This window comes from Ischnura elegans, chromosome 1 (assembly GCF_921293095.1).
Source record: "Ischnura elegans chromosome 1, ioIscEleg1.1, whole genome shotgun sequence".
Classification (NCBI taxonomy): domain Eukaryota; kingdom Metazoa; phylum Arthropoda; class Insecta; order Odonata; family Coenagrionidae; genus Ischnura; species Ischnura elegans.
The window spans coordinates 158726983-158751137 of record NC_060246.1 but is presented as its reverse complement, the minus strand read 5'-3'; the positions used below and the strand labels follow the sequence as shown (position 1 = coordinate 158751137).

Sequence of the window (24155 nt, the reverse complement as noted above, 5' to 3'; positions counted from 1 at the left end):
ATTGCTCAAGCAATATAAGCTTGGCTCGTAGTCTTCGGTTTCTAGCGGCTCCTAACGTAATGCGCTAAACATTTATGTTAAGCTTCCTGCACACCCGTGGCAGTTTTTGACTAATTTCACAGCTTTCCTTTGTGTTTTATTGAGTTCAGCAAGTAAGTCTTTCTACACCGCATCCGATATCCTCGTTGCATATCTAAGATATGGTCGGACAATTGCGAAATACACAATACGCTTGACGAATACTAACTTTTTCAGGGCTCTTGTGTGTTCCCAGCAATAGGTTCGAAGCCATCGTAACTCCTAGATACTTCACTTCATCTGTTATCTTTATGTTTACCCCAAAAATTACCCGAAATGAAATATTCCGTTTTGGTTTTACAGATGGCTCTATTCCAATTTTTAAGGCCGCAAAAATTACTTTGTGATCACATATACCGTCTATGACATCAATTTGTTTTATCAACTTAGGATGGCTTACTGATTAATGGTGGAATTTTTATTCCCTCTTGCGAGCTTGTCAACTATTTGTGCAAGTCAGTGATTTGCTAGTGCGTTTACTAAGATGTCGGTGATTCATATATTCCTTGATTTAGGTTTTAGAGTGTAAGAATCAAAACTTATAGATGGAAGATTGAAAAAGTAAATGCAGATATTTGATTTTCTAATTGGAAAATAATATTATTTCGTCATATTTTTTAGATTACCTTTCGGTCGGTTCTTTTCCTCGCTGGGCATATGGGTAGATGAGTGTATCTCCATGATGTGCTAATTAATTTAGATATAATAGCTTTCGCTGGAGTAAGCGTCTTGGATATTTGTTTTTTCCCTGTGTTACTGCTCCTAAATTTACTTCATGTGATGTGAGGATTTACGCATGTGTGGATTACCTCGGAGTTTAGAAAACTTTACTCCTCAAAACAATTCAGTATTGAATTTTTCTTAGTCACCACCATTATTATGTTGATAAAATCAATTGCATTCTCTTGCATATATTATGTTTAAAAAATTTAAAAAATTGATCACTTCGGACTTGATCCCTCGCAAGATTCCCATGAAGTTACAGCGCACAGTATAGACCCACCCGGCTACGGAGCCACGTTTAGGGAAGAGGTAAACGGTGAGTCCAAATATGAATCCAAAGATAGGAAATGATATCTGCGGAGAGCAAAAAAGAGAATATTCGTCATTAAAAATTGTATAACGACAGCAGTGTTTAATTGAGTTAATATGCGTTAAAGTGGATTTTAAAAATTGTTACTGCCATACCATGTAACTGAAAAAAAATTATTGCGGAGAGGTTCGTAACACCGACTTCGGAATACTACCGTAGTAAGTCTTCTCCTTAATCACTAGTCCATCTCACTCGTTGACTCCGGAGGGGATTCATTACAAGCTTTGTCAGGAAAGCGAATGAACCAGTCTTCTAGTGTCACTAAATCAAACTGAATTTTAACACTCAGTGACATTATTTGCTGTGATATTTCATGTGTATGTTTTGTTCGCTATCGCTGATCGAAAAGCTTCAGCGTTTTGTAAGACAATATACTTCGACGAATCGGCCAACTTACGAGAGGAAGTAAAGTGACGTTCTGGACGTAGATTTATTATCTAGCACGAGCTGCACAATTTATGTGGTATTAAACACTGCACACATCCCGCATACATTTCCCTTCAATGATGTTGCTATAAAAATATTGCGGGAAGTGGGAATGTTGTTCAAATTTCCCTCCCACTGGTGCAATAGGAAATACCGAAACTCGATTTCAAAACTGCGGCGAAAGTGGCGCCGCTCCATTTGTTGCAATACTTTTGAATGCGACTGTATCTCTTTGGGTGGCAACAGGAAACCCATGCAACCTATCCCATTTTCCTACCTTCTTCCCCCATTTGGTAACTTACCATTTAACCGTTACAACCACGAATATTACAATAATGAAGTCCCCTTGGTTACTACTTACCGTTGGGGCAGAGAATTTGGGTGATCATCGTCATGAATTTTTTTCCTTGGTAGCCACGGGCTCATACTTTTGGTGGAAAACTACAGTTTATGTAGACGTATACGATTTTGTTCTTCAAATAAACTCGCAGAATTATGGGTGTTTTGGAGGACGAAACATCTCTTGGTAACGGAGAACATCTCCACCTTTAAATACTGTCTGTGTCTGGCCTCCTTTATCTAATGTTCATTTAACATTAGTTAATGACGTAACATTGTTTTCATGAAATAAACTATATGTTTTTGATGCCTTCATTTGCTCTTTGTTGATACTTCCTAATCATAATTATACCGTTCGACTACTCGCCTACTACATTTCTTGCATAACATTTAGATTTTTTCAAAGCATACATTTCAGTCTCACTTGAAAGCATGTTTATGTTATCCTCGATAAATTTCATTTCGTTAATTTCATGGATGTTACGTTAATATTTCATACTTATATCTACGGGTAATGATGGCGGGCTTTTATTTTTTAAGTAAATGTTAATTTTTAAATCTCTTTCAACTTGTAACATTTTCATCTAGGTTTATGTTGAATACGGGCGGATCCAGGATTTCGTTCTGGCGGGGAGGGAACAAGCAAGGCCGTATCCAGTATTTGTTCTGGGGTGGGGGGCGCAAGGATACTTCGTAACACAAAACGAATGCAATGATATTGGGACTGAAGTGAAAACCTTGCATGTAAAAGGGCCTGGGGGGCGCGTGTCCACGTACTCCCCCACCCCTAGTGTTCCCCCTAGATCCGCCTATGATATTGAATCCTGTTCAGCTTCGTTGTATGTAGCTGTTAGGACTAGATGGGAATTTCGCATGCATGTTAATTTCCTTCATTATGGGAAACTGCTTTAAAAAATGGCACGACAAAATCACGTCATTGCCTAGCTTATCAATTAGTGAATTACAACACAAATGGTTATTTAATGACTTGATTTGCTCCTCCCCGGATATTAGTCACACGCATGAGTTCTATTTAAATTCGCGAACCATTGAACATTCGAAGGAAAGGTGGGGTATATGGGACTTTAATGTAATTTGTTGTTACGTCTTGTACGTGCTTTGAATTGCATTGTCATTGATTGAGTTTTAATATCTGCTAATTTTCATGAGCCTTATAAGCCCATATTTTAATATTAAAATGATTGGATTCATAGTTGCTAGTCGTCAGTGGAGAGTAATAATTTCAAGCATTTTGTAAGGGGACAAAACCGAGAAAAAATTATTATTAAACCACACCCTCGCAAATACCCTTTCTCTGACCCCTTTCCTTTCCTCCATCCCTCCCCTAAGCTATCAAATCCAGGATAGGTACAAAGAGAGGGGGTAAGGGGTCCGAACCGAATACTGTTATTTATTATAAAAGTGCTCCCGGTCAGATCCATACAACTATCGGCCTATATCCATTCTCTCATGCTTCTCAAAAATTTTTGAAAAAATCTTCTATAATCGTCTTGTAGGTTTTCTGGAACAACAAAAATTGCTTCATGAAAGTCAACATGGCTTCCGAAACAAAAAATCAACAATCACTGCCATATTCCAACTACTAAACTATATCCACAAGGCTCTAGATAATAGAAATTCCACTGTTGGCATATTTTATGATCTTAGCAAAGCCTTTGACAGTATTGATCATGAAATTTTGTACTTTAAACTCTCGAGGCTGGGTATCAATGTTAATGCCTTACTCTGGATAAAATCCTTCCTTACTAACCGGCAGCAGCAAGTCAAATATAACTATCAAACTGCGAAAGGTCCCAAAATTACCCTGTCAGAGCCACTAGAAGTTCATCAAGGTGTGCCTCAAGGCTCAATACTTGGACCCCTGTTCTTCCTAATATTTGTAAATGACCTTCCCAATTCAATTACTCTTGGGAAACTCCTCCAATATGCTGATGATACGTCATGTCTGCTACAATCAAAAAACTCCAATGAACTTGGATACCTCTGCAGAACCGCTGTCTCTGATATGAACGAGTGGTGCAGATCCAATGGTCTCACCATAAATTCCCTGAAATCCTTTCATCTTCAGTTCCATCACAAAAGAAGTCCTCCCTCTTCCAGCCTCCTACTCCGAGTAAGTGATAACTCCATCCTTCGTTCCCAAGCCATTAAGTTTCTTGGGTTAACAATCAATGAAAACCTGGATTGGTCTCACCATGTAAATAATGTTACAAAAAAATAACAGTTGGCATCTTCCTCATTAGAAGATTAGCTCCAATCGTCACCTCAGGCACCTTGAAATTACTTTTTCATGGTAAAATCCAATCCCACATCACTTATGGGATATTATTCTGGGGAAATGACTCTCTATCCAGAAAGATCTTCTCTCTCCAAAAGCAAGCCCTAAAAGCTATGCTTCGCCTTCCCTCACGTACCCCTGGCAGACCCCTATTCAAAAAACTGTCAATTCTTACTGTTCCATCCCTCTACATTCTAAACTGTGCCCTATTTGTAAAGCAAAACCCAGAAGATTTCCCAGCTCACCACAAATTACACTCCTACCACACTCGTAATCATAATAACATTCACCTGCCCCATTATTCTCTGTCCTCATCTCAGCACGGTCCACTTCACTCAGCTTCAGTCATCTACAATAGCTTACCACCGAACATAAAATCCATTACATCCATATCCAACTTTAAAAAATGTCTAAAGGAGCTCCTAATTAAGAAAGCATACTACGCCTTAGCAGAATATTTTGATATTGACTGTGATTGTTGTAAAATCCCTGTCGATTTCTGTAACAATAAAGTCTGTTCATTGTCGGTCAGTTGGCTGTTCGTTCCCTGTTCCCTGACCAAGAGAGAACAGGCAGGCGACTGTTCGTAGAATGTAAATTGGAACGCCTTGTCTGTTCCTTGTCTGTGAGAAAAGGGTTACTTGTCTGTTCCCTCCCTGTTAAGAAAGCGGCATTCTCTGTTCCTTACCTGTTGGACCACAGACAATGAACAGGCAGGGGACTGTGCGCTGTCAGTTCATTGCCTGTTTTCTTAGGTTGTTTGTTCCCTGTTCCTTGACCAAGAGAGAACAGGCAGGCGACTGTTCGTAGAATGTAAATTGGAACGCCTTGTCTGTTCCTTGTCTGTGACAATGTGGGAAGATGGTTATTTGTCTGTTCTCTCCCTATGCGCATACTTTGTTCCTTAACTGTTCGCTGTTGCTAAGTTGGACATAATAGACAAGAGATAATTTATGTTAAAATAGAATTAAAAGTTGAAATTCATTTGAATGATTGTAAGAAAAAATTTTATTGTGCTTTTCCACATATTCCATTAGTTATAAAAATCTTGAATAGTTGCAGAAAAGCAAGCTTTGTCATCATTAACAGAACAACCACTACATCAACAAATATTTCACATGCCTTCATCAAAGAAATATGTACTTCCTTAAATTAATACAACTCGGATTCTGCACTATGTCAATATCATACGTATGATTTTAAAAGAGAAACACGCCTTTAAAGAATATTTATGAACACGATGATTTCACTTCTCACAAACAAACCTACAAGAAAGACAGTCCTCTGACAATGTTTGTTGGTTCTTATTGGCGACGTAACGCACATACGTATAATACAAATACAATACAAATCTCAGTACTTGCTCAAAAACTTAAGAGACAATATAGTATTAAATAAACACACTCAAGAACAAATATCACTTCACGACTTTCACTATCACTGAATGGATTCACGAATTACTTAATTCGTCACTGCGGGCATTTAGCACAGGTTAAATAATAATCAAATAAATAACTGTTTTCTCCGCAACCAACAACTTCAGCACAACACAGTCGACCATGTGCTCGTAAACTGTCCGGATAACGGTATCGGTTATTAGCGTCATTGTTTGCGTTTGCTATCTTCTATAGGTAGGTAGCAGCACCACGCTATCTTTCCGTCCTTGTTCAGAACCTGTTCAGTAGCTGTTCACTATTTTCTGTTCGTACCCTGTACCGTGAAACGGACTATGAACCGGCCCTTGCCTGTTGACTGTCCGTTCACTGTTGTCTGTTCGTTCCCAGTCCGCTGAAACCACAGAGTACATACTCTTTGGCTGAAACATACGGCCCCTGCCTGTAATTGGCGAAGTAAAGTATTTAACGTGCGTAAGCCGAGCAGATAGCTAATATAATTTGCGTGCTCACTTCAATAACCGTCATCCGTGGTTGATGGTAATCGTGATAATGAATTCAACCGTATATAATTACTGTTTAAGTAGATGATATTTTCTTTGGATTCAAACAAACTTCCTTGTACTCAATTAAATTTGGATTAATCCAAATTGTTGTCCAAATTCCGAAACTTAAAACAATTGTTCGTACGCTGTTCATAATTTGTTCTCAAAATCTCCAAAAGGTTCCAAACTGACAGCGAACAGGCATCATTTTTACGTAAATCGATAGGGTGTTTAGTGTTTGTTCACTGTTGTCTGTTCATTCCCTGTTCGGTGAAACATACTACCAACCGGCCCCTGCCTGTTAAAAGCTTGTTCACTATTGTTCCCGAAATGCTTGTTGCCTGCCTGTTAAGGAACAAGCTGCAAACAGAGTACAAACTGTTGGTAGGCTGTTCGTAAGTTGTTCCTACTTGTGAGTGACCCGAGATTGTTCGTTGGCTGTTTATACTCTGTTCACTAATCTCCAACAGGCTATCAACAGACTTCAAACGGACAGCGAACAGGCATTGTTGTTTCAGAAATCGACAGGGATGTGACCCTCTATTTTATGCCCTCTATTTTATGCCTTGTATATATTTATGCATGTATGTATACCTGACGATTTCTATGTTGCATAATGTAACCAACAGAAATAAAATTATATTATTATTATTATTGTACAGTGAGTCCTCGTTTAACGTCACTTACCGTTCCTGAAAAATGTGACGATAAACGAAATGACGTTAATAGAAACATAATATCCCATAAGAAACAATGTAAAAAGTGAATATCGGCTCCTAGACCTCACAATTCCTACGCGAAAAAATTTTAGCGTATCATATCTGGGGCATTTTTTACGATGGGAATGCCAAACTATGGCATAAATACGAGTTCCTGTCTTCACCGACGACAATAGCAGCACTGACGTAAATACTTCTCCATTTTTTGTATCTTCCCGCATTTGCTCTTCGGCTTTGCTATGGTGGTCGCCCGAGCGAGCGTCGCCTGGGCATCATCATTGCTGAAACATCGTCGCAGTTACAGGAACCAAAATTATTGTGAACACGGCGAAAAAATTGACGACTAAAACTCATAGTTCTACACGGAAAAATTCCTTGAAATAACTTTTTAGGTTCCTGAAAACCATTATGTCAAGTAAAACCTTGTGCACCTACCTAAGAATTCATTTTGCAGAAAATTTGCTAAAACCGTAATCGCAATTAACAGTAAACGCACCGTTTTACACTTCGTTTAGACTGACTGTATTACCGCCCACAAAACGAACAACCTTCAACGCCCGCCGCTTCGCGTTTCTTTCTCGCGCGAAATTTAAAAGCCTTGACGTTATCGCGAAGCGAAGGTGCGATAAACGAATGACGGTCTCAAAATTTTCGTGACTTTATCGCGAAATGACGTTAAACGGGGTGACGTAGAACGAGGACTCACTGTATACTCAAGGGAGGTGGGCTGTGGCCCCCTCTGCCATCTCTGGATTCGCAACTGGGCTCCGATATGCTATACGTACGTCATTTTGTTCTCGTTAAAAATAGTTAATATTCTTAATATCTTCGAGGAATGCCATGGGCTCGTTAAAATTTTTCTTCAATTACAATTGACATTCAGGACGAAAATGTGACAGATCTGTTGTTTCCAGATTTTCAATTCATCTCATTCTTCTCGAGGAATACGTGGCGACACCAAGAACCTTTCGCAGGTAAGTTGGTGACCTCACGATCACATGCTGCTTCTCAGCTGCTCCTTCGGGTAGGTATTATGCATGGGTGTCCTTTGGTTCGTTCTGATTTACTAATGTGCGCAATTCTCTACCCTAATGAGAATTTCTCCCCGCGCAAGAATAGGATTTGGAAGTACATTGACGTTGTCATCTCGTGTGGAACAGGCGGTAACTTTCGTGATTTTCCTTTTCACTGAAAAGAGTTAATTTAGAGGGGATTCGTGAGATGTTAAATAAAAATTTTTGGGTTGTCTTTCACGAAGGGGATTGGTGAGACTTAAAATCTATTCTTCGTCGACATTAGTCTTTCATTTACATAGTCATTAATTTTTTTAAATAATGTACTTAAGCAATACACTTAACTTACCCACAGCCAGTTCCTATATAACTTGGGAGATAACGTCAGACTGTGGTGCCCACTTGGCCCTCGCAATCATCCCGTTGAATCCATTAGAGTGATACCATAACAGCATAGCAAGTGTGGTACAGGGCCGCCAACACATGTGGGCGTAACTTGCTCAGGGTATTTGGAAGGGGGTGCCACTGTTTTATCTTCTTGTAATACTTAATACTTTGTAAGTATACACACAAGTAATAAATAATTTACTACTGTATTAAACTCCATTTATTAACTAAGGAACTCACAAGATCATTACACTGGTTTTTCACACCACACTCTGACCGCCTTCCGGTCAGGGGTACCAACCTTACAGTTACCAATCTATAACAGCCACGGTACCACCCACCCTCCAGGGGACCCATAGTGTAGATATTTCTCATCAGCTTTACCTTCTCAAGCCTTCTATTTGACGACAGTTCATGTAAAATATATGTATAGGTAGTGAAAAATTGATATTTTGATTTACCACTTTTCTTTATTTTTTATTTTATTTTTTAAATTTATTTTTGAGGTATGCATAATTTTTTAGGGAAATAAAGTATCAAGAATCATTTTTCAAATAGATGCAATAGTCCGGTGCAAGTTGGGTGGTCATGGCTTCCTAAGAGGAGTATGTCATTTTTATTGAGGGAGATGGCTATCCCTGAGAGCAAATGAAGGGTCGTCAGCTGTGTTTGGCAAGTGCAGTAGTCAAAGAACATTCTACTCTGGCTCACCTGCATTTTTAATGGCTGAAGACACATCCCATGTGGTAGTAATAAGAATAGTTATTCTGTTCGCATCAGGGAAAATCACTGTTACTATAACCATAGTTACAGTAGGGAATGACTTTGGTAAGTATAGTCTCCAGTGTATCGGTCACGTGTTCAATTTGTGGAAATGTTATTTTGATACTTCCGCTAACTGTGCCTGTATTCCAATTACTTATGGTCTGGGAACCAATTACAATAAGTCTAACTCAACAATTCCAATAATTGTGTGATTGTATTCAGACCATCACATTCTGAAATCCACTCTGAAATTCATTTGTGGTGATTGCCATGTTATCCTTTTATGGAGTGGGGGGGGTAATAGTATGGGTAAGTAATCGGCACACATCGGTATTATCACTTTAATGGTGAATAAATATAGTAAGGCATTTACATTGTGCCATTCATAAGTTAACTTTCTCTAAGATATGGTGTTTTAGGTTTTCCTGAGAAGAGCATATACCAAATATCAATCACTTACTCTGTTATTCATCATAATCATCTCTACTTACCTCTGTAAAAATTTAACTTGCAAAACCTATTTCATAAAACAGGAAAAAGACTGTGTACAAGGTATCTACATCCTTAGCTGCAAAAAATTGACAAATAATGAACTAATGACATTATTTCCAATAGAAAAGAAAACAGCAATTTCAATAGTTTTAAGTGGTTGCTAGAGTGTTGGCTTCCCACCCGGTGGGCCCGGGTTCAAATCCCGGCAGTGGCAGAGAATTTTCATAGACTGCCCGATTCCTGCTTGAATGTTGTGTGGAGGACGTTTCAAGTGCAACACTCCGTCCGTCGGATGGGACGTTAAGCCGTGGTTCCTTCTTTGGCGCCTTTCATTAAGAGCAGGCTAACGCCGACGCCGGGTTTCTCTCCACCCTTCCTTCCCTCATGGTGCAAATGACCTCAGCAGCTCGATTCTGTAAATGTGATATCTGTGCTTCGCGTGCTTCGAACCACAGTGGAGTTCTCACGCCTCTCACCGTGAAAGACGTTCAAGCGATCCTGTAAGCCTGTGTCGTGAGATGTTTGACGGATTGCGAACGATCACTTCAGTTTCTTATGTTGGTAGCTGTGTGGATGCAAGGAACGAATCAGAATCTCCGACACAAACTTACTTCAGCGGCCAACTGCAACTTCAGTTACCATAGAGAAACATATACAATGCCGTGGAATATTCACTCCCAAAGTAAATAATACTTCTTTACTCAATTTTGAGTGAGGTCTTTTCTTTTAAAAGTGCCTATTAATGATAAGTTACGGTTGCTTAATTAGTTAATAGCTATAAACTGTATATTACCTCTTTTATATGTTGTCAAGTGCTGCGTATCAAAGTCAGTTATCACGTAGCGGGCTAGTAATTGCACAATTAGCTCTAATTTCCTCATGATATGGAGCTAATGCTTACGCGGAATGAGAACAAGTGTTATTTTATTATTTAATAATGGTTCACTCTCGTATGTGTTTGAGCTGTTCTCATCATTTCAGTACATAATTTTAAATGCGCTGTGGTGCGTATACATATATGTCTGATTATGCAAGCACATGCCACTATTCACGATTTATACTGATGAAAATGTTTCTGGCGCGAATACGAGTAGATTATCAACAGTTTCTGCTAGAGGACGAGATGTTTACATGTCTTAGTATTTCTATAATGTCAACAGAAAAACGAAACATGTTGGTCGTGTTACTGAACGGCAGCAATAATGCATGGAATAGATGATCAATGTTTATCTTAACGTACTAAAGTATGCCCCGGCAAGCCATCTAAACGTATACGAATTAATCGTGGTGTGAACTCAGTGATCCATCGCCAATCTCGCGTCTCGAAGGGAATGTTGATATCGCGTATCTGCCGTCGAAGTATGTGCATCTATTGCCTCCGTCGACATTGATGCTCATGCAAAAGTAGCGGAGGTATGTAAAGAGCCTCCATTCTCATTAATAAAAACAAATCGAAGGCTTGAACTTACGAAATAAATATTAAATAAATCTGTTAACATTCAATACCGCACAATACTTTTACCGTTGGTTCTACTCCAAATTATTATGAAAATTAAGTTGTCAGTATTTTAATTGTACATTCTAGAAGATGCACAAATATAAGATAATTGTCAAACCCTCAGCGCAAGGTTTAACTTCCCACCAACTTCAATCGCAATGAACGCCAATCAATATAAATAGGACGCGAATGTAAATTTAACTTTATGCATTTCCTTTATTTGTTTTTAATACATATTACTTATGCGAAGTGACAATATGAAATAGCCACCATCGTAATTAATGAATAATGTGCTTTTAATTATCAATCACAGCGTAAATTCATAATGAAAAATTAGAGCGCATTGCCGCGACGAAGCTACCACGGGCCCTCTTGGGCGTGAATACTTTCACGGACGCGGCTGTGAGAGTGACGTCACTAAAAAGTTTCAGAATCGCTCCAGCGTCAAAGCCGTGAATACATTGACGAAATCCGCTTGTGACGGCCATATCACATTTACAGAATCGAGCTGCAGCTGTCGGTCGCCTCCTCCAAATACCATACCACCAATAGTTTTAATAGAAATTGTAAGACATTGGTCATTGTTTTTTGAAGTTAATAATTAACATTAATTCAATTAATTTACTATGCGCAGGCATAAAAGAAATTATGAACACTAAATTAAAATTAGTTGACCAGAATCTTGCTGGACGTATGTATCCTGCAATTTTAATTACTTTCAAAGCATCTGCCCAAAATATTTTCTAATGAGCCATAGTATACAGCTTTCTGCCTTACCTCTGTATACAGTGGGACCGACTCCATGGGGCCTGAGGGGGCCCGGGCCCCCCCAAAAATTCGTTACAGATGTGAGGAAAAAATATGTCAGGCATGTCGATTTTCCCCGGAGTGTCCAGGTATCGAGATTCGAGTGATTAGGGTCCTAATGTTGATCATGTGACTCTTCTAAAATAATAAAAAACTCAAAATTCACTGCTTATAAAATTTACTGGGGCAAAGTACCCGGTTTGGGCCCCCCCAATATTTTTTGTAAGTCGGCACCCCGTCTGCGTAACATTCCAAATGTCAAAATACAACAATATAATACAATAATAGGGAATCTGTAATAATAGCTTGCTTTGAAAAATATTCCATCCCAGCCAGCACAGATTTGAACTTATCCTTGGAGAAATCAGATATTGTGGGGATAAGCTTATCCTCCATATGTAATATCCCTTTTTTCCACGATTTCAAGCGTTTGGGGAGGGGATGTCATGGTACCATATTGCCAAAATTGGCCGCAGAGTAGCGCTGAAGTCCTCCATTACCGTTAAAGCCATTATAGTGGCGTCGTGTTTACATTTTTGGTGTTGTGTATAGTGGTGTTTGTGAGTAAAAATCGTTGATTATTTTGTGTATACAATAATAGTTAAAGTGATAATGCGACCTAAGCATCGTTTTTGTGTGCCTGAGTTCGATGTGGGCTACGCCGGTACGTACAGTTGTGGCGACACATCAAAACATCCCGGATTGCCGTGGATATTAATGAAGGAATCATCGACAGTGCTGTGATTTGTTAACAAATGCGAGGTATTAGTGATCGTAATTGCCAAATTCTTGGGTATAACGGTAATGGATTTCGAATTTGTGCTTTTAGAAACCATACGTAAGGTAATTCACCAGTCTCCTCTATAATGTGATGTACGGAATTGAACAGTAAGATTTATGGTTTACCGATGAAGGTATAAAGACTGCTCCGCGTTCTAGTGTATTGTATATCGTTTCAAGATGAATCATTCATTAAATATATCGTTTTTAGAGCAATAATTTTGTTTATTTTCCACCTTCTTCTAACGGATTTTTTGGGATGTTCCTAAACTTGCGTGAATGTGTAACATAGTGAAAAAAACCTCATTGTGGAGACTAGTGCGGTATTGGCTTTCGATGGTGAATGATTCAGTGCATTATATTTCATCATGTATGTTATTATACAGTATTGTATTGCAGTATCCCATGTAGCATCAAATATCTCAGAGGAATCTCACGAGATATGATCTCATAGGCATACAGACCTCATAGACAGAGTGGTCATATATGCCTCGTGAGATGTCTCTGGTATATTTGATGCTATATGGGATACCGTAATATAATAAAATACAATGATGAAAAATAATGCATTGTATCTTTCCTCATCGAAAGCCAATTTATGTTATTACGGTTATTACATTATTTTCACGTAGTTCTCATGAATCTCGCGTGGCAGCGCAGCGATCGTACGCGAAACAGCTGCCACCTAGCGGCAATTATACGGCGTAAGGATAGGCATATCTCCAAAAATGCGGAAGTGCATCTCCGATTTATCCCAAAAAACGGCGTGGATTATTCATACTTTATCTCTGCTTTCAGATAGGTTTCGTCGCGGCATATATGTATAATATCCTCGTATTTAGGGATAAGGCAAAATCTGTGCTAGTTGGGATGATTCTGGTAATTGAATATAAACTTGCATTAGTCTGAAATGCATTAGAATATCAACTTTGGGCTGCAGCTTACACACCTGAGGAGCCAAAGCTTATTTTTCTGTTTGGGAACATAAGTTTACATCTATTTTTTTCATCTCTAAACAAAGATAAAGGAAAAATGTTTTCATAGAAGAATGAAGCTTGACAAAAAATATATTTCATACTGTATTATCTAAATTGGTTATTTCATTTTTTTAGTTCTATGCAAAGTTAATTTGAGTTTAAAGTGTCGTGATTTCCCCTGAAATGGCAGTTCTTATGACATAATCTTTCAATCTCAAAGTCAAACCCCCATACAATTCATTCCCCTCTTGAAACACACAAAGGCTGTCCCAATAGTTAAAATCACACACTGCTAGTACATATTGCATTTCTAAGGGCTTAAGCAATACTTGAACATTTATTTAGCCCCCTTATTTGAGGGAAATATTTTTATGGAAAGCTCTCAAATTGAAAATTTAAGGAATTCCATGATTAATTGTGCATGTCTGAATTAAAGATACCTAGATTGAAGCTTTCGCGGCTCATGATGATTAAAAATAAGTCACATACGGGTGTATGCCGCGTGTCGTAAAGGAGATAGCCCCGACGTTTCGCGACCAACTGCTGGTCACTTTTTCAAGGGATTAAAATTATATCTTAATTAAACATATAAAACTTTAAATTATTAAGCTGACATAGTAATGTATCTTCATAGATTGTAGTTAACATCAATACATAGTAGTATTTTTCTGTGAGGTGAGGGGAGCTGTGTTTTGGCAATCAATTTTCGTGTGCTTTGCATGAAATTCACCAAGGGGATCGGAGAGTCCATTAGGTATTCACAATTTAAGTTTCAGAAGTGCAATTACATAAGCCTTGAAATGACATTACCTGGTACCTTGAAATATTATTGCTACAGCCACATTTTTAAGATTAATAAATAGGAAGAGTGTGGCATCCATACCTTGGGTTGAAATACCATTTTAACATCGTTGTCATAATGTACAAGAAACTAAAATGATGAAAGTTGGCCAATAATATAAGTGAAATTTATTAATGACCTATTTTCTCTAAGAATTAATAATAATTGAAAAATACGCTATAAAAAGTAATATACTTAAATAGCACTTAGTTTTGGTCATGAAGGTCTTTGCTATGGGCATGATGATGAGTCAATTACAAGAAAACTTGACACTCTATTAATTATAAGCTTGCTCGCTGATGGACATTCCAATGCACAAACTCAAAGCAAATAGTCACACACTCTGAATTAAATTAAAAATATGTATTACATGTACTCTATATCATTCACCTGATGGACTGGAGCTAGCACGGACAACAAAATACTGCAAATAACCTGAAAAAGAGGTCCCTCACTTTAGATGAGTAACATGGAGAAAAACTCTCTGATCAGCAGCGGAAATGGAGGGGCGTAATACCATGGCTTAAACACACCAGTAACCCTCTCCCTATGCATTTTTAGAATCCTAAATGTCGAGTGTCCTAAGAAATACATTCCAATAAAAATTAATTTAAATCTTTAAGGTGCAAGCACTTCTCAATATTAATGATTGCTAAAAGATTAACCTTATTATACTGCTGTGTCGATTCTAGGGGCAGCATAATTTTGAATCTCTACAATAGAGAAAAACTACAGGTAAGTAATCTAATGGCAGTGGCGTAGGGAAGGGGGGGAGGTCTAGGGGGCTCCGGACCACCCTCCCAAAAATATGAAAACATATTTACTTGGAATGTATTTCTTGCTTCATGAAAGAAAACAAAATTATTTGAAAAATCCTAAATTTGCAAAAGATCATTTTGAAAAATGAAGTTTTTTAGATAATAAAAGGGTTGAAACTAGTTACAAAACCATTTTCTTATCTTCCCAGGCAGCATCAAGAGTCAGTTTTACATCACTCTGATATCGTTTTGATACCACCAACATCACTTTTACATCAGTTTGCCGAAGCAAAAACGCCATATGTTAGATATCTTTTCCTGATGTAAAAGTGATATCGTTTCAAGTATCTGAAAGTGATATTGAATACATATATTTGTCTGATGTAAAAATGATATCAGTGGAGCAGCAAAATAGAGGATGTAAAAACGATATGAGGCCTGGTGACATGCAATAAATATGGCTTTATTCATGAAAGATTCTCATGGTCTTGTTTGGGGATTGCCAATTATATAGCCATGGACTCCTATTAATCGCATGTAGGGCCACTCGGAGACGTTCGCTCTCCTTGGGACTATATCCCCAACATTCATTCCCATCCCATGGGCGGAGTTTGGAGTTTAATGTTTGGGGGGATGTTATTTTTTTTCATTTTACTTGAATGTACAGGTTCTGTACTTTTTTTTGGAAAAATTACCATTTAAGTTGGAGGGGGCAAGCTTCTTCCCCCCCTAAATTCTGTCCATGCCTCCCCCATATTATTAATAATACTGAGAATGTTGTTGGGGATCTGTGAAGGTATGACGGGGGAAGTTTACCCGGGGCCTCCAATTATTATAGGTGGGCCCAAAAAAAGGCTCTCATTGTCAGTATTCTTAAGGCAGGGCGGGCTAATAGTAAACAGTTCTGGGTCACCAAATGTCTCCGGGATACCCTGTCTCAGGGTTCCCCTAAAGAACCTTGGAACCAATAGGCACTCTGTTTTTAAACAAAATTCCCCTGGTTTTGGACACACACAACAACAATCTTTGTTATCATCCAAGTAAAATGAAAGCACAATTTAGACAAAAAAATGATTGGGTGAAAGGAGCACCTGTAAATGGCATCAACATTTTCATGTCTGAGTCGTTAACAGACATGGAACAACTGTTGCTTGCTCTGCAAACCACACATGCAAATAGGCTGCGACACTAAAAATTCAGATATAAAGACATACATGTAGTAGGTACTCAAGATCTCACCATGAATGTCTTCATTGTGTGTTTCAGAAAAACCTGGTGGATTTCTAACTCACTGCAGTGTGTAAAATGAGAATGACATTAGTGTCTTGTTTATGCATCCACATGGTCCATCGAATTATTCCACATGGCCCAAAGTAGAACACTTATGTGAATTGCCATTGGAAAATTCTCTTTGCAACAAAGTGTGACTCATTCACCATTTCCAGTCAGTAGCAGTGGGTGTTTGCACACATTGGATGCCACGGAAGTAAACGGATTGAACTAGCTTCCAGTCAATGGCTGTAACCATTCATTCAGATATGATCTTTTTATCCGTTGTGCATGCTAAGTAGAATGTATGAAATTGAATTGAATGTATGCAATCTTGAAGTACAAGAGGTGAAAACATGCCTAACTTTGACAGGCCTTAAAATAAAAAGAATAAACATACTATTATTTTTTTTTATTGATCGCAGAACATTTTAAAGACCCTCTGAGAAATTTTAAATAAAATAAAAGGTGGTCTTTTTTTGTGATAAATTTTAAATAATGACTAATTTTTATTGTTTTGACAAGTCCAAATTGCTTATTATTGCTTCAAATGACTTTCAAGTTATGTGAGAATGTGTATTTTATTGGTCATGGTTCCTTAGTAATCAGCATTTATTTGAATATTTAAATTTTTACTATGAGGTTTGACTTGGCAATGTTCAAAGAATGGTAACTTTGTAACAGTTCAGTTGTGAGCTGAGATAAGTGATCATTATTCATCATAAGGATACTGCTTTCATATATATAACTTTCATAGAAATCGGTGATGGTCATCTGACACCCCTCTGCCTGATTTGAGATGAAATCCCCCAGAACACATGGTACGAGGAGTAATCAATAAGTAGGGAGTCCGATCCGAGCTCTTTTAATTTAGGCCAAATCGTTTACTTCCACTTCTAGATTTGTAATATTTTAACAATTGAGGAAGATACAGTGTTGCGTCATAGGGATAAACAAAAATTGTGGGAAGATAATCAGTCCGATAGTTGCTTTTTACTTCCATGGGTTGAATTGTCGGGGGACGTACATCAAAATGAATATAATTAAAATTTTGGTCTTTTCGTTCCATCACACACTAGAGATGCGCAATTAGCATGGCCAGAGGCCGATATTGCAACCCCAGGCCCAGTGTTAATGTGAGAAACGGTGAAAGCTAGCAAGGCAAAATGCCATAAATAGTGAATTTACGTAAAGAGAGATTTCCTCTGCAGGCAAAATAGTGCATATATTGTTACTACTCTCTCACCATCTTGTCCTCCTCGCATCCCCTGAGCTATTTAGCAGATCTGACAAGTTAAAGGATAATCACCCAACAATGTGAAATGCTACCAAAAAATACCACTTAGGATGAGTGCAGAGTGGAAAGCCTGTAAGAAATAGCAGGCCGCATGAAATAGGCATCCAAAGTTACTTGCTGTGGAGTAACCAGGGGGTCATAAGGTGCACGTACCCTTCCTCCCTAAATCGATTAATTTTAGCAAGAAAATATAAACCTATGAATCAAATTTATTCTACTCCACAAATATGTTCCAGCATAAAAGCTTTCCGGTGTCCCATCAATTGATTAATTTTAAGTGCCACAATAGAATAAAATGTGATATCTTGGGATAAAATTATTTGTATTTTCTCTCAGACAGTGGTTCAACCCCTCTGACCCTTTGGTCCGTGTCCCCCCCAACATATCGTCCTGGCTATGCCCCTGGACTAACAGGGGTGGGGGTTTAGTTGAGTGGCAGGGGTGGATTTAGTGTCAAATTAGGGTTGGGGGGGTCATAACCTAAGTCCGGGGAGTGTGGAATTCCCTCAAAGTAGGGCACGCATTAGCATATACACTCCCTTTACTTCTTTAAATGGTTACAAAAACTATTCAACTGATAAAAATTGAATTTTTTGATAGAATTTTGGGGGTCATTATGTCTTAACAACCCCATGTTAGTCTCATCTGTTTTCGCAGGATATTTTTGTCAGCTTACGGAGGGTGAGACATTGTAGAGCCATGGAAGGGATTACCTTCCTATATAGTTTACAATTTTACTTGAATTTACATGAAAACTATTTTCTTCACTCACATAGTCACAATGTGAATGATGTATCCGGTGTATTTCTGCTCCGCAGACATATTCATTTCAGGTGCCCACCCCCACATTACTTCACACTTCATGCTCATATTCATGACAGCAGCCCTGGTCAGGGGGGCAGCTAGGAATTAAGGCTAGGGGGGGTTTCAGGCGCAACTAGTACTGGGGTGCCTGGGGGTGTGGTATACCCACCAGGGTAAGCGGTAGGTGAGGGTGCCCTCTTCCAGAAAAAAATAAGATAAATGGTTCAAAATGTTCAGTTTTACAGCCTTCTGAGGGATAATTTGTTAATCCTCACACTATTCTATAAGCAATATTAATTCAATTAAGTAAAATAGATTTAACTTAAAGATTTCTCTGAGCTGTGGGGGGGGGTTTTATCCCCCAAGACCTCCTTGTCGCTGCGCCACTGGCCCCGGTGAACACCACGATGAATTGCCGGTCAGTGTTATTGACAAATGACACAAAAGATAAAGACATTAAAAAAAGGTATTTAGGAGTAGGATTACAGGATTTTCATTGCATGAATGCGATAGTCTGTATAAGTATTACAGTATTATCGTTATCCACATGATGGTACCATAAAATGTCAACACTGATCACATTTTTTACGTTGGTAATATCTTGCTGAGACACAGGGAGGTAATCCGAGAAGTTGAAGAAAGACTTATAAAAGTGTTATGGACTGGACGGGGAAAAACAATTCCGGTAATCCATCCAATGCCACCCGTATAAGGTCAGGGAATATTAATGAGTGGTGCCGATTGAGAAGACTGTGGAAGAGTGCGATATTGAACACTTGGGGTACCCAATCGTTGAAGTGGAGTGAAGGGGAAAATCTCCAATATCTAGGTTCTATACAACGTTTGGCAGGTAAGTTGAATATTATTGAAACGATAGCTGTGTTATTAACAGAATGCTTATTAGAGGTGGCGTGTTATTTGCACCGATGTGATTATGTACGGTATAATTTGTAATGATTTTGAATATTTATAGAAAGTGAAGAGGCTCATATAGCTTCATTGGAATCGAAGAGGCCCTGTAGGCCGAGGACAAGATTCGATCTGACGGATGGCCCAGTCAGCAGCACTGACTCCGACAGGGTTGATTTCATCTCTGCAGAAAGGGAGTCGGTAAGTGTAGAATCAATGTCCCGAGTTAGCTGCTAATTCTTAGCATCAATTGGAGTGAAAATGTAGTAGTCAATGGTGGATTTTCTCAGTAACGCACAACACGTTTCTCTTTGATGCAGAAAAATAGTCAGGAAAGGAGGAGGAGAGAGGCTGATGTGGAGTGGGCCTCATTTAATTTCAATCGGAGGCTGAAAGTGGGCACCAATGGTGATATTTCCCATCCTGATAGTGGTAGTTCCACGGAGGAGCTAAGAGAGAAGATTTTAAAGCTAGAGAGGGAATTGGTGGTAGAGAAGAGGCATCAGATTTCCGCGGAAGGGTGCTTGAAGGCACAAGCCGCTTTGTCGGAGGTGACGATGAGGTTGGAGTTGGTGGAGGAGAAATTAAGGAACATTTCCGGTGAGTCCGACGCTACGGAATACAATTTTTTGGTAATATAAATTCAATTCGTTCACCTGTATTTATTTATTTTTCTTTTAGACGAAAAATGGAGAAACAATGCCTCCCCTGTGAGATCAGATCCCAACTTAGAAGGGGTTGCATCAGGAACGGTGCAGAAAGTTGTGACTGAAAGTTCAACGCAGGGAGTGACTGAAGATAAGGTAAGACACTGAGAATGGGAGTGAGAATTGGTATCTTTGTCTTTTTAGACAAGGGAATACGAATGTTATCATGAGTACATAAACTATTGAATGAGTACATAACATTAATGAATACATTAACACGTACGAGTTAATGAGTAAATGTATGAACGCGAGAACGAATGCCAAAATGCACTGTGTAAGCACCCAACTTGAGCGAATGCATGCAAACGTACGTATACTTTTACGTGTTAATGTACTGTGTAACCAGGCCTTTAGGAATAAGCTGAATTATGCCTATGGCACTTATGATTCTCAGTGAAAACCGGGGCAACTGTACATTTTGACCTCACATGGAATAACAATTTAATCCAATTGAAACTGAAAAAGAATAAGAAATTGGCCATAATAAAGTAACTTCTCCCTTTGAGCTCAAATATTTATATAGACAAGCCAAATATTTACGGTGCATAGCCAAACACAACAAAAGAATTAAGGAAATCCACAATTTTTTGAAGCAGAAGTGCCACCATAAACTGTTCTAAAGTAAAACTTGCTGCTTTCTTGGCGAACCATGTGGATGAATGTTTCGCAGGATTCCCACCCAGGTCCTGAGGAAGATGGCAGGTTTAGCCATTATACGTGGCTCCTATAGAACAGCTCACCTGGTGAGAATCACACATTCATCCATGTTGCTCTAAAACTTTAGGAAGTGACTTCAGTCATTATGATGAGTTGTTTATCTAGTATGTTCTGGTATGTGGTGGGAGCAGGGTAAAGTCCTCGCCTGCCAAACAAGAGGTCACGGGTTCGAGTCCCGAATGGGTAAGTTTCCCTTACCCAGGGCATGGTTGTTTGTGCACTGGCAATTGTTGAAATGTTTATCACACCCTGATGTAAAAGGCCAATTTGTGCTGTTTTCGGTGGAATGGAAATAAAATAAATGTTTTGCATCTGAACAAGAGAAAATAATTGTTTGGTCATTTAATTGAATTTTGTTAACATTTCTGTAGGTCTCATTAGGGGAAGGAATTTTATGCCTCCTCTCATCGTGGAAAGCGATGGAGTCAAAGTGTGTAGCAGACTGGTGTGTGGCCATTTTGCATGGCGTCTTTGGGGAGGAGGCCAAATTATACCGTGAGCAACCACGAAAAACTAGCCAGAATTTAAGACCTTTTCCAAAGGCTTTCCTAGAAGTTGCGAAAGGTAAGAACTGCATGATTCTCTTGCGTTTCTGGAATGTTGGTACTAGTTTACGGTGCAGTTTCCAGATTATATTTTAATTTTTCAGTACATTTCAAGAGTTTTCTGGTGAACATTAACTACCAACCATAGAGAAGGCTCTTCAGAAATTACCAGGGGTGTTGGCCGACCGAGCGACACATGAACGGCAGGAGGGTGAAGAAGGAATGCTAACTAATTGAAAATTATTAATTTCCATTATTTGTATGTATGATATTAATTTCTTTGCATTGTTCACTTGTGTAATATTTTTTAATGGTTATTAGAAATATATATATCTACATATATTTCATATCTCTATATTTGTCGTTATTTCTTAACCTGGATCCGCCCAATGTAACAAAAATGTCACACCCTGTATCACTCCACTGCAATGGCTCTTGCATCGTTCGGGCACGGTATATTGTTGTGTTCTATACCTTATAAGAAAGAGGAAGCTAAGTGCTTCAATTCAAGGTAAGAATTGTCAAGTAAGAGTGAAAACCTATCCTTTAAGTACCCCTGGTACTTAGCTGCCTTCGCTAGACACTAAAAATGGACGTTCGCTTTGTGTAAATATTTAATTTTTTCATTAACTAAATGCGCTACAGCGACAATTTTTGGCATGTATCAACATAATGATACAAAATTATTAATAATACATTAATATGTTTGGTATTGCTTTCCATTTCTGTAATATACTCTGATAAATGTTACTGTGACATAAATGTCACATTGGGCGGATCCCTATGCGAATCTTCAAAGTTTCGAATTTTTTGCTCTAGTTAGAATTTTTTGCATTTTCAACGTTTTTTCCTTCGTATTCCCGCCAAAAGATTTATTATTTTTTAATAAATAGATAAATTTGCATTTATTTACTTTTATTCCGGTAATTACTTTTGAATTAAAATTTTTAATATTAGGGATATCGATAGCTCAGCACTGTGTGAAGCCAAATAGCTTCTGGAAAAGGAAGACTTTGACGAAGTACAATATACCATGAGCCAGCAGAAGCAGCAATCGTCACTGATTAGGACATTGCAGATGACCAGGCTGATGGACTTGTGGAAAATTTAACGGGAAGACAACTTCGGGCAAGAGTGGAGCTTGTTTTGCAGCTTGATAATGATAATACTAATGAATTTCAAGAGAAGTCTGGAAGAATTTCGGTACCAGTTACATGTAAGGAAAAGGATTCGAAGTCAACGAAGCTTACATCACTTCTCCAATAGAAAAAAGTAAAAAGAGAAGCTGCCAATTTGCGACAAGAAGGTCATTTTGTAAGAAATAGGTTATTCCCCGAAACAGATCTTCCTGAATAGAGGGAAAAATTAAGTGTAGAAATTTTTTAAATTGTTTTTTCGGATGATATTCTTTTTTCTCATGGCAGAATTAGATTATTATACTACTTCTACTGTTTTTTCATCTTCTAGCATCAATAAAGAGGAGATGAAAATTTTCATTGGAATTTTACTGTTATGAGGTTGTAACTGGTTTCCATCCAAGCGATGCTCCTGGGAAGATTCTGGGGGTGCTCACTACTCAATGGTTACCGTAGCCTAGCGAAGGAATAGCTTCTTTGTGATGAGTAGATACCTTCACTGTGCAGACAATACGATGCCCGACATAATAGACAAATTTTGGGACCTTCGCTGTAGATCACTACATTGAAAGAACGTTTCAGGGGAATTTTTCCCACTGAGAAAATTCTCTTTAGGCTGGAGAATGATTGCGTATTTTGGTATCCATTCTTGCATGCAATTCATTCGGCGGAAGACAATCAGTTTTGGTGGTGGTGGTGGAATATTTTTCCTTGGCTTTTGGATGTAGCTGTTCACAATCTTAAGCTGTTCACAATCTGTTCACGAGCGAAATCTGGTCATTGCATGTCACAATTAGAGATAGGCGTGTAATAATGCAAACATAACTGACCATACATTGATGCAAAGCCAATTATAGCGGCCGTACTACTTCATTTTCAACAGAGGCAGACAGTGAAATATGTTATGATGCTAATGTATCTCGGAAACTACACAACCGATCAATGTAATATTTTCAGAATGTAGTAAAAATGAGACCCTAACCATTCCCTTAGAATATGCACTATTAATCTCAAAAAAAATATTTTGGGCGGATCCAGGTTAAAGCACCTATTTCCTATCAGCCTCTTTATTTTTCACTGGCTACATTCTGTTAGTACACTTGTTTTATTTTCAAGTATGATGGTGCATTTCCTTTAGGAGCCGTCCAAGAAATTGGAATGTGAAGGTATGAATCTTTTTCATATTGAAATTAGTTTTGAGACACCAAGTTTCGTCAAATTCCAGGTGAAAATTTACATGTTCTCTCTTTCAGTCTGACAATGGTTATTGATCAGTATGCTTTTCTAGCACTTTTGCATGCATTCTGAGTTCCCTCATATTTGTAGCACATTCATTTCAGATATCCTCTGCATGCTTCTACAGTATTCTCGCTTTCCTCAAACTGTTGGCACACTTTTTTCACATTCTTTTCACGTTATTTGCATTTTCAGTAGTCCCAATTCACGCTTTACTCACACTTTTGGGATACTATGCACACTTTCTGCACTCTTTTCTCACACTTTTTGCACGCTTTCCTCACATTCTTTTCACACTTTAAGCGCATTATACGCACTTTTTGC

General features: G+C 38.4%; 1 protein-coding gene across 1 annotated transcript in view; it reads left to right on the top strand.

The window, feature by feature from the left end:
• The window catches only part of LOC124170935, a 64255-nt gene extending 42574 nt beyond the window's left edge, over window positions 1–21681 (top strand). The window contains exons 2-6 of the mRNA XM_046550046.1: window positions 19555–19691; window positions 19811–20090; window positions 20172–20293; window positions 21286–21478; window positions 21564–21681. Coding sequence (XP_046406002.1) covers window positions 19555–19691; window positions 19811–20090; window positions 20172–20293; window positions 21286–21478; window positions 21564–21607 — 776 coding nt within the window. The 3' untranslated portion in view covers window positions 21608–21681. The remainder of the gene's footprint in view (window positions 1–19554; window positions 19692–19810; window positions 20091–20171; window positions 20294–21285; window positions 21479–21563) is intronic.
• The last annotated feature ends 2474 nt before the right edge of the window (window positions 21682–24155 follow it).